Raw genomic sequence first — 16,242 nt, forward strand, 5'->3', positions numbered from 1 at the left:
GGAGCCCCAGTGAGGGGAGGGGCTGCCAGAAAGTCTGCCCCTTGCCACCCTTTGTTTGGATACTAATTCTATCCCTGAAGTAACCTGTGGTTTGGAACTCAAAGAGCAAAGGCTGCTGTGTGGGCTGTTGGAGAAAGAGAGAGGGAGGAAGGGAGGATGACTATGAATATGAACACAGCCACCTATACTCTATAAATCACTGGCCCAACCTAAGACCCCACAGCTGAGGACCAATCCCATTGGTGGGAGAGCCAGGTCGGCCGCCGGAGCCAGCAGGTGGAGAACAGGAGGAGGAGCTGGAGTGGGTAGGCGAAGGGGAGGCCTTAGGAAGCCCTTGGGAGCTGGGAACCTGGGTCCAAAATAGGGGCTGAAGAGCCCAGGATTGTGAGCTGGGCCCTATTCATAGCCCCAGAGTCCTTCAGTTTGCTAAAAGATAATTTTCAGAAAAAGGTAAAATCGTGACTCTTGTACAGAAATGAAAATGGGTGTGTGTTTAAAGCTTTTGCTTTACTCACTAATCAATGAGGGAACCAGGCAGATGTCATAACCTATTCAAAAGAGAGCCCAAAGAACAGAAACCTTTATAGATCAGGAATTTTGAAGTGAATGTGCAGATAGAGACAAAACTGGCTTTTTCACGGGGTGGAAGGGAAGACAGAATTTGCGTGTCGATAGACGAGAGTTGTGCATTGCTGTCAGTTGTCTGTCTTGCTCGGGTTGTAAAGTAGCTTCTGCCGCATCAGATTCAGGTAGGACTGAAAGGTGTGCTGTGGACAGTGCTTAGTCTCCATTGAAGTACCAATTTTTATTCTCTGAGTTTGAGGCCTAGACCAGGTCCCAGGTAGAGAGCACTTTCCCTGGATGGCTGGGAGTCTCGTGGCCCATCTGACTTACCGGCTGTAAGCTCGCCCCTGGAGCTAGAGGAGTGGCAGCCCTGCTTAGGACCCACCCCGGATTCTGGCTGTGGGACCTTCCCCCAGCCCTCTCCTCCCCAGCACTGCCCTGGCCACTGCCTCTCCCTTTCTGGATTCTGGCTGGGGCGTGGGGTATGGAGGGAAGGCCTGCGGTCGGGAGTGGTTGAGGGTGGGTTGTCTGCGGAAGACCACAGAGCTCTCTTTCTTGAGCCTTCTGCTCCATTCCTTCTTGCATCTTTTAGAGAAACCCCTGTTTGTGCGCCTCCATTGAGATTCTGTTTCTTTGCTTCTCCTTAAATGTCTCATGGTTGGACTGAGTAGGTCAGCAAGTTCTGGAAGGGTGGAACAGACTTTCTGGAGCCCTGCTTCCCCGCTGGCCTTACCCACAGTCTTGGCTGTCATTCATTCATTTGTTCAGAGCCAGGTGCTGTGCTGCCTCAGTGGGCCCTCCTTGGTGCTAGGCATTAGGCAGGATGGGGGTAGGTGTTAGTCAGGGCTCTGTGGTTGCAAGTGACAGAGACCCAACTCACACTAGCTTAAGCCAAGGAAGGGATCTGTTGGAAGGAAGCTGCAGGACAGGGCAGCTCCAGGAAGCACAGGGACTAGGGCCTCAGGGCCATTAGGACACTCTTTCCCGCTGCTTGTCTGTGCTTTGAGACACATTCCAATAGGAACCAGGCTTTCTCCCCATGACGGGAAACAGGGCCACTGGCAACCCCAGATTCCCACACCTCCTGCTCTCGGGACCCAAAGGCCAGGGATCCTTCCCCCTCCCAGGGGGGATTGGCCTGGGGTGGGTCACGTGGCCATCCTGGACTAGTTGCTGTGACTGGAGGGTCGGCTCCGGCCCCCCAGGTGGAGCTCATTGGGCATGTGTGTTGAGGTGGAGCAGGGTCTGTTCCTGGAAAGCAGGAGTGAGGCGTGCAGACGAAAGAACAGCTTGCACAGTGGAAGGCTCGGAAGGAGGGGAAGATGCAGTCCCTCCCTCCAGCACTCACACTGCCGTGTGTCCACAGACGACTGCAAGTGACGTCATTGGAACCGTTTCTGAGCAACCACTGGGAGCCAGACTCCTTATAAACGTGACCTCATTTACTCAAGTCTCCCAGGAACCCTGTGAGAGGTCTGAGTATTGCTGATGTCCCCACACAGAAACTGGGATGCAGAGCGCTCTGCAACCTGCTGGTCTCCTGTCTGGTCAGCCGTGGGGCTGGGATCCAAGCTCTGCTCTGTCGACTTCAGAGCTTACCTTCTTCCCACGGCCTCTATACAGTGTCTGTAGCCTCATGCCAGGTGGTGCTGTCCATGGCTGGTGACCCAGGTGCCAGGGAAGAAAAACAACTTTCCTTTACCCTCTTAGGCTCTGTTCCTGGGGATCTGTGATTTAAACTAATTAAAGACAGATTAGCAAGAGAAAAAAACATTTACTTACGGGTTCAGTGTGCATATCCATGGACATACTGATGAGTAACTCAATGAGGTGGTTAGAATTTGGGGCTTATATACCTAATTTAATAGGAGAAAGAAAGGAGGGAGAAGGGCTCTAGGGGTAGGATGAATAGGTTTCTTTAGGAAAGACAAATGGGTTTTTAGGAGAACTAAGGGGAAATAAGAAAGTTTATGATGATATTTGTTTATGTAGGTGCAAGTGGTCTTTCCATCACTTTTTATGGCTGTGAAGGTTCCCTGGGGAGGGGATTTATGGTAGCTTGCTTCCCGGAAATTGCTTCTTTGTCAGATAAGAGAATTTCTGAGAAGCCTTCTGCATCTGTTGAATCCCAGATGTCTTCAGCTTAAAATAATCTTTATACCAACTCTGCAGTTCTGACTGGGTCCCCACACAGGCCAGGGGTGGGACCTGAGAAGCGACCCCAGGAAATGAGTGATCATATACGTGTGTGTCCCTGTGCCAGTCCCTGAGGTCCCTGCTTAGGGTGGAAACCCACATGTTGTGGCTTCCTGGCCACTGTGTGCCCTTGGCAAGGCCCCCACTAGACCCAGTAACTGGTCTAGTCCAAGCCCCACGACAGGGTTCTGAGAGGATCAGCTCAAGTGGCCTGGGGGCCATGGAAAAGATGAGACCTGCCTCCGAGGTGTGGGGTTGAAGGCAGCGAAGTTAGGAAGGTGATGGGGAGGGGCGGCAGAACTTGTTCCCCAGGCAGAATTTGGGGCTTCCCTTGGAAACTGGAGGATGTCTTTTAATGGGTCATACAAGGGGATATTTTTTCCGTAGAACAAAGTGTACTTTTGAAACTTGGTATTCCAAAGGCGCTCCCAGACTGAAATGTGATGCGTTCAGAAGGGTCTGTTAATCCCTCAGATCTGGAGCTAGTAGAGACCATGCAGATGGCGGTGAGGAGTGGGTGGGAAGCTCTCCTAAGTAAGTTCTGGAGGTTCACGATGTGGAGTCCAGTCGCCCCCTTCCCTCCTGTCCTTCCCCATGTCCTTGGAACTTTACCGTTGGAGGAAGGTAAGCCCATGACCTCTTCCCCCTCTCTTGACCTCTGACTCACAGTCTTGGCCAGGGAGCTCTGCGGCATCTTCACTGAAGACTGTGCCATGCGGGCCTGCCTTGGGGACTGCTGTTTCCGCAGTCTTGGTTCCACCTTCCTTCTCCTCACCACCTGCCAGAAAGGAGGTGAGGAGGGGAGGACATGTCTTCTCGGAGGTTCTGGAAGGCTGCTGGAGGCTGGGTCTTCTGCTCATTGCTGGCCTGCCCTTGTGGATGTGGGAACAGAAAGGGCCTGGGGTATGTGAGGGGTGCAGCTGAGGCAGAGCTTCTCATGGCGGCCTGTTCCCCCGGGGGAGAGGGGCTCATAGCACTGAGATGGCCCCGCTTAAGGAGCTGTGGCAGACCTGCCGCTGCCCCAGGGAAAGAGGGCTGTGAGGGGTTCTGACTAACCAGGGTGCAGAGGAGCAGCCCGCCATGGTTCCGGCCCGTGGAGGTGAACAGATGGGCAGCCGGCAGCCTCTCCCTCCCGGGGGAGCAGCAGCTCATCCTGTGCATTGTGTGGGAACTTTTATTTGCCTGGGACACTTGAAGCACTAATTCCCCCGGGGATTTCATGAAGCCAGTAAAAAGCGTGTCCCTTTGCTGTTCCCTCAGAGTGCCTGCCTGCCTGTGACCATTTCTGATCCTGATTTCCGGGGCCAGGGCTGGCCTGGCAGGAGGGGAGAGAGGAGATCTGGTTCCCAGGGTGCATGGTCTCATTGTGCTAAGCCAGCGAGCAGAGGGCGGAGCTGTTAGTGGAGCGCTCAGAATGATCTGATCGGGTCCTCGTCCCTGGAGCTCCCCACCGCAGCTGAGAGAATGAGTCAGGGGCATCCTGCTTCTCATTTTTCTTTTTATTAACCTGGGGATGTGCTATAAATATTCATGCAGCTCCAGATGGTGGGCAAGGACTCCCTCCTCACCCCTCCCTCATGTGCTGGTGGGCCCTGGGTGGACTTGTCTTTCTCTGTGCCTCAGTTTACCCATCTGTCACTCTCCTTAAGGCTTCTTCAAATTTGAGGACTTTGAAACATGCTGGGCAGTTTTCAGCATTTAGTGGGCACCTGGTGTGTGCCTAGTATGACAGACAGACTCCTGTTGTAGAAGCTTTGGTCTGGCTGCAAAAACAAGCCTCAGTCCCATAATAATTTGGGAATCTCTGAGGGCAGTGCTGAAGGAGGCAGCTGTCCCTGTGGACTAGGGGAGAGGAAGGCTTTCTGGAGGGGGTTGGAGCTGAGCCAGCCGTGGGTGGGAGGGGTTTGGCGAGGGGAAGAGCACGCAGGCTGAGCGTGGCAGCGGGGCAGGGCGGCGAGGCAGGGTTGTGGAGGCAGCGTGAGGAGGCAGCCGGGTGTTCGGGGAGGTGACGGAGGCCTGCAGAGAACGCTCGGAGTTCACCTGTGGCAGGATCTCCATCAGCCAGTAGCCCGGGCTCTCGAGTGGAGAAAATGTGTGAAGAACAGTGCCTGTTGGTGGCACCAAGGTAGATTTGGGGAGGCGAGGATGGGACACCAGAGGCCAGCTGAGGCTGTGATGGGGCAGTGGAAAGACCCAGGAAATGAGGACTCTCCAAACTACCTGAATATCTCAGACGTCCCAGTATCACTCCAGTCCCTGCCGCTCATCAGGCTCAGAGCTGAGCACTTCACAGAAGCCCTCCTAGAGTCCTCGCTGCGCCTTACGCAGCCACATCCTTTGACCTCTGCGCCTCTGAGAAGCTAAGTGACTTGCTCAGAATCTACACAGCTAACAAGTGGCAGAGCTGGGATTCGAACCCACAGCTGTCTGATTTCAAAGTCTACGCTTTCCCCCACTGCTGCTGTGGCAGAACTTGGGGCAGGCAGCTTGGGGAGGAGGGAGAAGGAAGGTGCCCAGGCTCCCAGCCTGGGAGGTGGGAAGAATGCTGCCCCTTTGCAGAAGGAACCGCTCTCTGCCACGGGTCTCCCTGGCAGGGGCAGGACCCTGGAGCTGCACCTGGATCACCCTTGCCCTTGGCTCCTGGCTATGGCCGGGCCTGCCAGCCAGGCACACTCTCCCTGCCTCGGGGTGATGCATTCAGTCTCTGGGGCAAGGACTCCCTTGGCCGTGGGGATGTGGGATCCTCTTAGGGCCTGGAGCCGGAGCAGAGGGTGGGCAAGAAGGGATAAAGAGGCCCTTTCACTGAGCCTCACGCAACCAGCCTGCAGCTGGACCCCTCTTGGCAGCCCACTTGTCTGGGTGGTGGGCTCTCTGCCCACCCTGCTCCCCACCTCGCCCGGCTGACACTACAAAGGTGTTGGACGTGGTTGCCGGAGAGACGCTGGCTGGTGCCTCTGTGAAGGTCCTACCAGCTCCCACCCACCTCGGAGCCCCTTTCTGAACACTGAAGTCGCTCAGACGGCCTGCTTGGAAAAGCTTGGTGCCCCTTCCAGACCCGGGAGGTTTGGGTGTGGGTGACTGTCAGACCAGAGCCTTGGTGGCCGCAGCTTGGAGGGGGGTGGCATTCTGTTGGCACAAAACACGTGTTAAACATTCCTGCTAAGGGCTGGTTTGGAGCCCCACAGAAGCTGCTCTCCTGCTGATGATGTGTTGCTTTGCCAGATCTTTCGTTTCCAGGGGTGTGAGCTTCCAAAGCAGCTCGTCCTGCCTGCTCGTCGTGAAGATGGGAAGCCTCCCCCTCCCTCTCTTTGCTCCTTTCTCTTCTTGTCTCTCCTCAGGAAACTTTCCACTGCTTTTAGGGCACTCAGAAACCCCCAAAACTAAATGCAAACATTCGTGTACTTTAAGGCAGTGGGTCTTAACCGGGGGCAGTTTTGCCCCCCAGGGGACACGGGGAAGGTTTGGAGGTATTTTTTGGTTGTCACAGCTGGAGGGCTAGGGGCTGCTGGCGTCTGGTGGGAGGAGGCCAGGGATGCTGCTGAACGTCCCACGATGTACAGGATGCCCCGCAACAGAGAATCGTCCACGTCAAAGCACCCCTCATGGCCGGGCTGCAAACCCCTACTGCCACACACAGGTGTTTACATTCCCACTGGGCAGAGAACAGCGCCCACCACAAAAGGACCACTGCTGGGACTCCTGGCAGGGGAGATGTACTGATAACGAGTACCCTCACGTGTAAAGACAGCTTTACTGTTCACGAAGGGCGTTCATATCTACCGGCTCACTCAACATATTGGACAAACTGGAGGTCAGATTCCAGAAATCCTGTTTCTGGGGTGGTCTAATGGGCTCCCAAAGTGAGAAGTAGAAGTTTTAAACTAATTAACAGATGCCGTTGATTGAGCACATACTATGTACCAGGCCTGGTTCCAGATGATTGACGTTTGCCTCACCTTCCGTCCTCAGGCCTCCATAGTCTGATGAGGAGAGATGGGCTTGGGGGTGAGATCGCGCAGCAGAGCTCCGGTCTTCCCAGGCCTCCACACTGCCTCTCTTTACACACAGGCAGGCTGCCCTGGGACATAAAGCCTGCTGCAATTTGGAAATAGGTCGTGGAGGATAAATGCTGAGCGTTGTGGACTCATGAAAGGGCTCTGTTCCTGTGCAGTCTGGAACCACCCTGCACACACAGCCTGGGCATGACGTGGGCCGAGCAACTGGGTCCCGGGAGAACCGCTCAGGCCAGCCTGCAGGCCCTGGGAGTCCCGGAGCCCCACCCTGGAGAGGTGTGCTGGTTAGACAGCAGCTTCAAGTGCCCACCTGTAGCCCACACCAGCCCTCTGAAATACAGGGCCATGATCGTGAACTGGCAGGGAGGGGATGGAGCAGCCGAGTCTGTGGCAACTGAGCCTGTGGCAACTGAGAAGGGAATCAGGAGATTCAGCAACCTCCTCCCACCTCCCAGAGAGCAGGCTCAGCCTCCAAGATCTCACTGGTGACCTTGAAGGCAGGGCTGCCAGTGTGGCATATGAGTGAGCGTGACAGCCTGGTGAAGTCTGTGTCCCAACCCAGGGGAAACCAGGGCCCAGCTCTGGCTACTGCGTGGGTCAGCCCCTGAGGGCCCAGGGAAAGCAGGGATCCCAGGCTGCAGGCAGCAGTATGTTGTTGACACACATCCACACATGTGTGCATATGCGCACATATATGGTACATGTGTTCGCACATGTAACACAGATATGTGTGTAGATACATGCACCTGCGTGTACCATACCACATCAGATGTGCACACACAGATGAGTTCACACATATGTGTGAGCACGTCCTTACCATATTTCATCAAATCTAAGGCCCCAGACGCTCCGTTATTTTATGTACTGAAGGAAGAGCAAAACCTACCAATTAAACTCTGTGTTTTCTTATCACTTAGCATTTTTATTTGTATTTATCAGAAGAGCTCTTTTAGCCTCATTTAGACTTAGATTTTTGTCATGTTGCTCTTGTACACACATAAATAAGACAGTGTGAGGAAGTAAGGTCTTCCCATGACGTCTTCACATTCAGAGCATCACTTGTCCAAGTCACTTTCAGCATAGAGCCATCAGAGTCCGTGTTTTCCCACGTGGTTTTGTCGCCTGTGCCTTCAAGAGCACGAGTGATCCTGCAGGATTGCTCTTCTCTTGTCACTGGGATTTTGTCAAAGCTACGGACACGACACCCCTTCTGCAGCTTTAATGTGGGTGCCTTCTTGATCTTACCGGAAGGTGGCAATGCAGGTTTTCAGACAACCGGGACTCACATTCCTTCCTCAGATAGTCCCTAAACGGGTCATTACCTGAAATGTTGAGGGGTTGCGGTTGTCCTGTGAAGCCGCCAGGAACAACAAGAAATTCGTGCTTGTACGGGCAGTGACCACACACGGTGACTGCCCCTGGCCCACTGTGATAGTAAACAGGGAAAAAGAAGAGTGTCTCAGACTCTAGAAGCGCGGTGTGTGTCTCTGGTACCTGGGCGGTGGAGCGCCTGTTCTGCAGAATCACCATGTGACCTGTTGTTAAAAGGGTCGTGGCTGGGGAGACAGAAGGGCTGGTTTTAGGGCCTGGGACTGAGAAAGGGCAGGAGAGGTCATTGTGGCCATTCCCCTGCCTTCAAGCAGGGCTGGCCCCATTCTCTCCAGGTTCAGAGGCAGTGGATGCCCAGGGAAGGCCCCTGAGCAGAGGCTGAGCTTGAACCAACTGTGGTTGCTGTCCTTGGGCACGCTCCTCCATCACTCTGGGCCTGCCTTTCTCACCATGAGAATGGGGATAATGCACTGTGCTCCTGGGAGCTCCTTGGAGGATGGCTGACTCCAGAGCTGGGGCAGGGAATGTACAAGATGAGCATCTCGTAGGGCCGGAAAGGAAGGAAGTGTTTAAAAAACACAGAACCCCAGAACCAAAACCAATGAGGGTATGTTAAAGGGACATGGGAGCCAAATGAAAGTGCTCCCAAGGGCCATAGCTGGGACAACTTGAGCAACCAAATAAATGATGCAGCATTGAATTATAGCTGGAATGTAAAATAAATATCCATGAGTTCATGCTGATAATAAGTGATTAAATGAAGAGATAAATGGAGGAGAAGGAACAAATCTTCTGTGCAGAAGAATTCCAAATAATTGATGCATATACTCTGGCCTCAAGGAAGTGGATTTTAACTCCACTTTGCATAGAGACTTTCTTCTAAAGAGCACGGCATGGAAGGGGGCAAAGGTGAGTCACTTCCCGGTGGAGAAACCCGGCAAACGCTCTCTCAGTAGGTGGTCAAGGTCAGTGTCATCAGTGATGCACCGTGTCAGTCCGTGATGAGCCGTGTCGGTCAGTGATGCACCATGTCAGTCAGTGATGCTCCATGTTGGTCAGTGATGTGCCGTGTTGGTCAGTGATGCAGCGTGTTGGTCAGTGATGCGCTGTGTTGGTAGCGTGCACTCTTGATGTGATGTGGGGAGGATGGCACTTTACCTCTGTGATCTTCCTCCCCAAACCCCGTAACCCCTGTCTAACCATGAGAGAAGCCTCAGGCCTACCCAAATTGAAGGGCAGTCTGCAAAATACCTAACCAGGACTCCTCGAAACCTTTTAGGTCATCAGAAACCAGGAAGGTCCGAGAAATGTCAGAGAGGAGAAAGCGTCTGGAGCAGCCTAAGGAGGAATGATGACTGAGTGGAATGTGGTGTCCTGGATGGGATCCCAGAGCGAAAAAGAGGACATTGGGGGAAACCTGAATAAGATATGGGCTTTAGCTAATAATAACGTGCTGATATTGGTTTACTAGTTGTGACAAAATGTGCCACAGTAATGACAGATGCTAATAATGCGGGACACTGGGTGCCGTGCAGGCGGGAACTCTCTGTATTGTCCTTGCAGCTTTTCTGTAAACCTGAAGCTATTCTAAACTTAAAACGCGTTAATAAAAAAGAAAAGAAGGGGTGGCACTTCCTTCCGGCAGGGTGCTGGGAGGGTCCAGAGAAGCGGTGCAGGGAGCTGGGGGCGCCGGCAGCCCTTAGGTTGCAGCTAGGGCCTGTCTCCTGTCTGAGTACAGGGTGGCTGAAGACCCCAGGGTCTTACCTTCTCAGCACAGCCCTCCATGTTTGAGACCTGCCTGAACCTGGCTGCCAGCAGTAGGGGGACCTTCTGCTCCATCGCTCCTCGGGAGCTGTGTTCCCTAGGAGTGAGGGCTTGGGGTTGGCCGGGACCTTCTCTGCTGGGCCCCCCTACCCCTGCCCTGCCAAGGAGAAGCCCATCTCGGCTTGGTCCAGAAGGGAGGGCTGCCAGCTGCCCTCCCATGGGCTCCCTGGGGGCCTAGCTCTCCCCATCAAGCCGCAGACTAAAGCCCGGGCATTCCTGCCCTAGGTGCCCGGAGTCTGACCCTCCCTTTGGGCAGGAAAACACATTCAGAGCTCCCACCCCGATAGACCTCCTTCCCCTCTTCTGGCTCTGTGGGCTTGACCACAAGGGCCCCGGGAGGCGTGGTCACGCAGGGTTATAGGAGAACAAGGCAAGGGTTCTTGCGCTGACTCTCTTGCTAGTTGTTTCGCTGTTTACTGGATGTGGAAACCCACCTCCACCCTGCGTTTGCTCCCAAGAAAGACTTTTTGTGCTTCAGAAGTTGAGGTGCACCCACGAGGGACTGTTTGGAAGCAGGTCAGAAAACCCAGGGAATGTGGTCGAGGCTTCAGGAGCGCCAGGCTCTCTTCCTGCGCCTTCCCCTCTGAGGTGCCTCCTTGCCCGTTGCTTCCTGGCCCCTGGGCATCTCTCTCCTTCCATCCCTGACTTAGAAGCTGCCCCCGGCCCTCCCTATCCTGCCCCCAGTTCAGTGCCCGCGAGCATAAGCCTTGCCTCTGCTGGCTCCTCCCGTCTGCCCGGATCTCACCTCCTTTGAACCTCCTCATCTAATTACCTCCCAGCGTGGCTCGTATCTTCTCAGAAAGACTGCACTATTGGAGGGCAAGACCTCTTTCCCTCTCCCTAGCCAACCAAGGGGGTGGCGTTTTCTGAAGTGAGGACAAGTGTGCAGATGGAGAGAAGTCCACAGTCAGGGCTGCCTTGCAAACCGCAGGCTCCCGAGCTCAATTTCTCTCTATTACCTGCTCGTGCCACGTTGGCTGGACCCAGGTGAGCAGGGCGCCTGAAGGCTTGCCTTCCTCCTCTGAGTTGTAAACTTTCCTCGTCTTCTCTCCCAGGCCAGAGAAAGCCCACCCCCGCCAGCCTGCCACAGAAGCTGGTTCTGGAGAGCAGCAGCATTTAGTGGCTAAGATTCACAGAGATCTGAGTTCAAATCTTGGCCCTCCCACTTCCCAGCTGAGTGGCCTTGGGCAAGTTAACCTCTCTGAGCCCTGGATTTCTCGCTTATGAAAAGGGAATAGTTCCTCTCTCCATGCGGCTGCTGTGAGGTTGTCTGCACAGTGCTCAGCACAGGGCCTGGCACATGGTTGTGTTTGGTGACCAGCAGCTCATTCCCCCAGCTCTGGTGCGCTCTAGCATCCTCTCCCTTCTGCTGTTTTGTCTCCCTGGGGCCAGAGAAAGTCCTGAATTTTCCTTCTTTTTCTGGTGCGCATCCAGTGGCATCCCAGGCCAATGTGTCATGCCGAACCCTAACCTGGGGTGGGGGGCTCTTTGCAAATGACATGGAAATTGTCTGAGGTGAGGAAGCAAGGAGACTAGACACACTGTTCTTTTCCGCCCTGTGGATGTGTCTTGCCGCTGCCATGCTTGTGCCCACCACCGTGAGAAGCAACTCCTGGCCTCCTCTGAGCTGGTTCGCGGCCTCACCTCTGGCATTTGAGAGGGAGCGTGGAGGGCAGAGCTGACAGAGCCAGGCCCTGGAGCCTGTCAGCGAGCTGCCTGTGTGTTCCACGGGGCTGGGGTCCTTGGCCTCCCAGGGCGCTGCACTCCTGGCTGGGGCTCCAGCACCGGCTCAGGCTGTGGATGGGACTCATGTGCCAGGCGGCCTCTGCAGTTCTGGCTGGACATGGCAGCCCTGGCCAGCCACCTCTTTGGCCTGGGCAAAGACTCTGGGCAGCTCCGGCTGAATCAGAGCCACTGAGGTCCCTATTCAAGGGCTGGGGGTAACAGGGGTGTGTGCAGATGACTGTGCCAGGGCCCCAGAGGTGGGCTGGACTAGGGGACTTGGAATGGCAGGGCCAGCCCCACTTGTTTTAAATGGGAGAATAAGGGAGTAAAGAGCTACTTTATTATCCTTGTTCAGAATAAGAAAAGATCAGACTGTCTCTCATTGCTGAACCCTGCTTGTATCACAGCCTCAAAACTACTCATCCATTCCTGTGGGTTAGGTGTCCTTTTCAAGATCATTTTCCATCTTCTTTTCCTGCGCATCCTTTAGTGGGTCCTGTGAAACTGTCTCAGTTTTTGCTTACTTGATAACGTCTTCATTTCATCATGGTTCTTAAGAGAGAGTTTGCTGGGCCCAGGATTCTGGGTCAACAGTTCCTTTATCTTGGTGCTTTGGTGGTGTCACTTCAGTGTCCCCCTTGTTACGTTGAAACCCTGCTCCCAACCCAATGGTGCTTCCTTGCTAAATGATCTGGCTTCTCTCTCTTGCTGCGTGTGAGATTTTCTCCTTGACTGATGTGAGCTTGGAGAAGTCCCTGAGAGACTGTGGTCACCATCTGTCCCCAGGAATGGCGCAGATGTGCTCAGTGAAACTTCAAGAGGGAGACTTGAGGCCAGTGGAGGAGGTGGACGGGAAGGCTGAGTGGGGCCTATGGCACTGAGGACATTTTAACAGCCGAGAGCTCCCCATTGCTAGAGGTGTGTGAGCGTGGGCTGGGAAGAAAGTCCCCATCACATGGGGGTTGGCCTCAGTTACCTTGATTGCCAATGACCTCGGGGCTCTCTTGGTGGCTCCACATGGCTCCTGCCTTCCTCTCCCCTGCACCAAGCCTCTGCCCATCTCCTCCGAAGGGTCCACAACCTTCTTAGTCCAGAGATCCTGCCGGTCCTCCAGGGAGACCTCCCTGACCCCTCCTGCCCACACGTGTACCATCTGTTCCCTCAGCTCCTGGGGGGTGGCATAGGGAGTCTGTGCTGCAGAGCTCCATATACCAGTCGCCCGAAGCCTTTGGGGATTGTTTCAGGGTGCTGAGTGGTCTCTCCAGATGGGGTGTCCCTTTCTGCTTGCTCAGTGTTTGCATTGAGGCCAGTTACCTGGGAGTGGGAGGTGGCGTCACGAGGTCCCACTCAACCCCATCAGCATTGGACACTCAGGCTCTGATTCTGCCTCCTGCTCAGAGTGCGGCAGCCCCCTCCCCAGCCCCACCGTGAGGACCTCCCAGTGTCCTGGGCTGGAGATGGAGCAGGGGAGCGGGGGTCACTGGAGGCCTTGATAGGGGTTTGGCCTGCTGCGTGCGGGGATAGAAATGAGTAATACGGCAGGATTCTGGCAGCACTCCACCTGGTCCACTTTGGAGAGAGACGGGGCAGGAAGGCAGTGGCCCTGGTCACTCGCTACGCCCAGGGCCCTGCAGATGCCCCCACCTGTTTCCCAGTGCCTGCTCTCTTCCCCTGCCTCGGGGCGGCCGTGGTTTATACATGTGTAGTGGGGCGCGGTGTGGCTGTGTGGAATGTGCGTCACCCGTGACCCCACCCTTGGTCTACGTGCCTACAGGGCATGTCAGGGTGGTCTGAGACACCGACCCCACCCCTGTGTAGAAGGAAGGCCAAGTTCTGGTGTTGGAGGGGCTAAGACGTCGGGGTTAGTTAGGAGTCTTTCTATTGCAGATCAGCAGTCATGTCAGCAGATCAGCGAAGAATCCTTAGGTTGGAATTTGTTGGGGAGAAAATGTGTGTGTGGCTGATTGGACCCCTGCCCCTCCAGCCCGCAGTTCTCCTAGGAAAGTCAAGGGTGTGCGGGTTGAGAAGGACATCTCTTTATGTATTTGAGCACTTGTTCCCATGATGTCTCTGTTCCTGCTGGGGAGAGGGGGCCGGTGGGAGGAAGAGCTGCTGCCTGTTGGACTTCCCACCATTCCGTGTGGCGGGGTGTTGGGGAGGCCTGCTGTCCCACAGGGGGCACTGGTCTTCCATCTCAGTTGGGTCCAGACGTGGGTGCCAGGCAGACCCTGGTGGAAGCCTGATGCTGGCTGCTCTGAAGTCTGCCTGCTCATGAGTTGGGGCAGCTGCCTGTTCTGGGCACTGGGAGAGGCGGGCTGGGGCTCCACGGTGCATACAGCATCTGCTGCCGCAGCTCGGCCCCCACAGCCTGGCCCAGGAGGGCTGTGTCGGCACAGGAGCAGACCTCCGCTTCCCCTCCTGGATTCCTCTCCCGGGGGGCTCTCAGATGTGGGGCTGGCCGCCTGGTTCCTCTGGGTTTGCTGGACCGCAGTCCCCGTGTGGGTTGTAGGCTGGTTACTTTGCTCATGAGCTGAAGGGCATAGAGGGACGAAAGTGGTGAGAACAGGGCCATGCGTGAAACTCTATCCCGGCTCCTGGGAAGCTGTGCGGGCAGGAGTCAGAGGCTGGGTTCCACTTCTGTCTCCATCACTGTCGGTGCCTGGGGCCTGTCTGCCTGTGTGGCTCACTCATCATTCCCAGATGTGGAGTTGGCGTGAGACGTCCACACGACAGCCATTATGATCCCTGTTCTAAGAGACAGAAACGGAGGTTCTAAAGAATTACCTGGTTTGCCCCCGACCACCCAGCTCCAAAGCGACAGAGCTGGGATTTGAACCAGAACTCTGGCTCCCAGGAGCTGCATTGCTCCACTAGTGCTGTGTACTGACACTGACTCGCTCAGCAAGTCATTTCTCCTCTTGGACAAATCACTTCTCTCTGGGGTTATGTCCAACTGGGGGATTAGTTACATAAGTGGTGGCGCATGCCATGCAGACACTGGAGATGATACTTTTAAACACACAGAATAATGTTGCATGAAACAAGCGAAATGCAAAGAGTATATTCAGTGTGATTCCAATTTTGTAAAATGAGACACACATAGAGCAGGAAGCGTGTTAACTGTGGCTGTTATGTATCTGGCTAATAGTAGGAGAGGTGATTTAATTTTCTTCTTTTACTTTTTTTGTACTTTTCAAAGTTTTTAGAGTGAAATGTTTTATATTCAGAAAAAAAAGTTATTTAAAGCAAAAAACCTGGAGTTGTCCAATGGGACAGCTCAGGAGATGGGTATCCTCAGGAGCGGGCTAGCTCCCTGTCCTTGGGGGTGGACTGGCAGAGGCTGTGTCCACCTGTCATGGACACTGTTCTGGGGCTTCCTGAGTAGGGGAGTAGATAGGACTGCGTGCTTTGATGAACCGTGCAAGGCACTGCCCCACAGGTCCCTGGGCCGGTGGGAGAGGGAGTAGCCAATGCAGTGATGCTCAGACATGATCGAGCCTGAGAATCACCAGGGATCTTGTTCAAATGCAGACTCTGACCCAGGAGCTGGGCCTGAGGCTCTGCCTTCCCAGTGAGCCCCCAGGTGATGCTGATGCTGCTGGTCCCAGCACTTTCCCCCTGGATTTGCCCTGGAGGAGCGCCTGCCCCTGCCTCCCCAGTGCCCGGCCCGACAGGCCAGACAGATGATTGCGGTGGCAATTGAAAAGGTGTGCAGGGATGTGAGGACGAGGGATCTGAGCCAGGTGACATTTCTGTAAGGGCTCTTCAGAGATGTAGAGAGGCGAGAGTTGGTCAGAGCTGCTGAGTTTGAGACCAGACGCCTGCACACTTGGGCTTCGTGGGGAGAGCTCAGGGTCGGAGTCAGGCAGCCAGGATTCGAGCCCAGCTCTGCTGCTCGTTGGCTGCACGTCCTGGGCGGGTCATTTTACCTCTCTCCAGTACCTGGCCCAGTACCTGGCATACAGTAGGCCCTTAACGAACATTTACTTCCCCTAAAACTGCATGCTCTTCTCTTTCAGGTGGATGAGATTTACCACGATGAGTCCCTCGGAGCCCACATAAACATTGCCCTTGTCCGCTTGATCATGGTTGGCTACCGGCAGGTAAACCGCCTTGTCAGCAGGCGGGGTGTGGAGGGACAAGGGGTGTGGGGCCAGTGCATTGGAGCAGCTACAGCGTGGGGGAGGGGGACGGCATCTAGGAAACATTTTGTCTCTGGAATCAGAGCCCTGAGACCATTAGAATTGAGGCTTCAGTGGCAGAGGCATTTGGGGTTGGTAAGCGAGGACTTAAGGGCTCCCTCTAATCTGATAAATGGACAGTCCTGTACCCTTATAGCTGGAGGTCCTGGTCCTTGAGGAATCGATGGGGAAAGTGGGGCTTAAGGAGGGGCAGCGACCAAGACAAGTCCTGGTAGGGTGGGGCCCTGGGGCCCTGGGCTCTACAATCTTAGACCAGTCGCTTGTCCTCCCCAAGACGGGGGTCACAACAGAGCTTTCCTCTAGGGGCTGTTCTGAAGATTAGATAAGACAATGAATGTAAGTGTAGAGGAAATGCTCTGGACAGCATCTGCTTGGCAGGTTAGTCGAGG

General features: G+C 54.8%; 1 protein-coding gene across 6 annotated transcripts in view; it reads left to right on the plus strand.

Annotated features, from left to right (window-relative positions):
- The window catches only part of ADAMTS14 (ADAM metallopeptidase with thrombospondin type 1 motif 14), an 83,042-nt gene that overhangs the window by 35,106 nt on the left and 31,694 nt on the right, over nucleotides 1–16,242 (plus strand). For all 6 annotated transcript variants that reach the window (XR_011437415.1, XR_011437416.1, XM_023644388.2 and 3 more), the window contains exon 5: nucleotides 15,671–15,754. Coding sequence is in view for 4 of the 6 variants with exons in the window: in XM_023644388.2 (XP_023500156.1) it covers nucleotides 15,671–15,754 (84 nt within the window). In the remaining 2 variants the exon portion in view is untranslated. The remainder of the gene's footprint in view (nucleotides 1–15,670; nucleotides 15,755–16,242) is intronic.

This window comes from Equus caballus, chromosome 1 (genome assembly GCF_041296265.1).
Source record: "Equus caballus isolate H_3958 breed thoroughbred chromosome 1, TB-T2T, whole genome shotgun sequence".
Classification (NCBI taxonomy): Eukaryota; Metazoa; Chordata; class Mammalia; order Perissodactyla; family Equidae; genus Equus; species Equus caballus.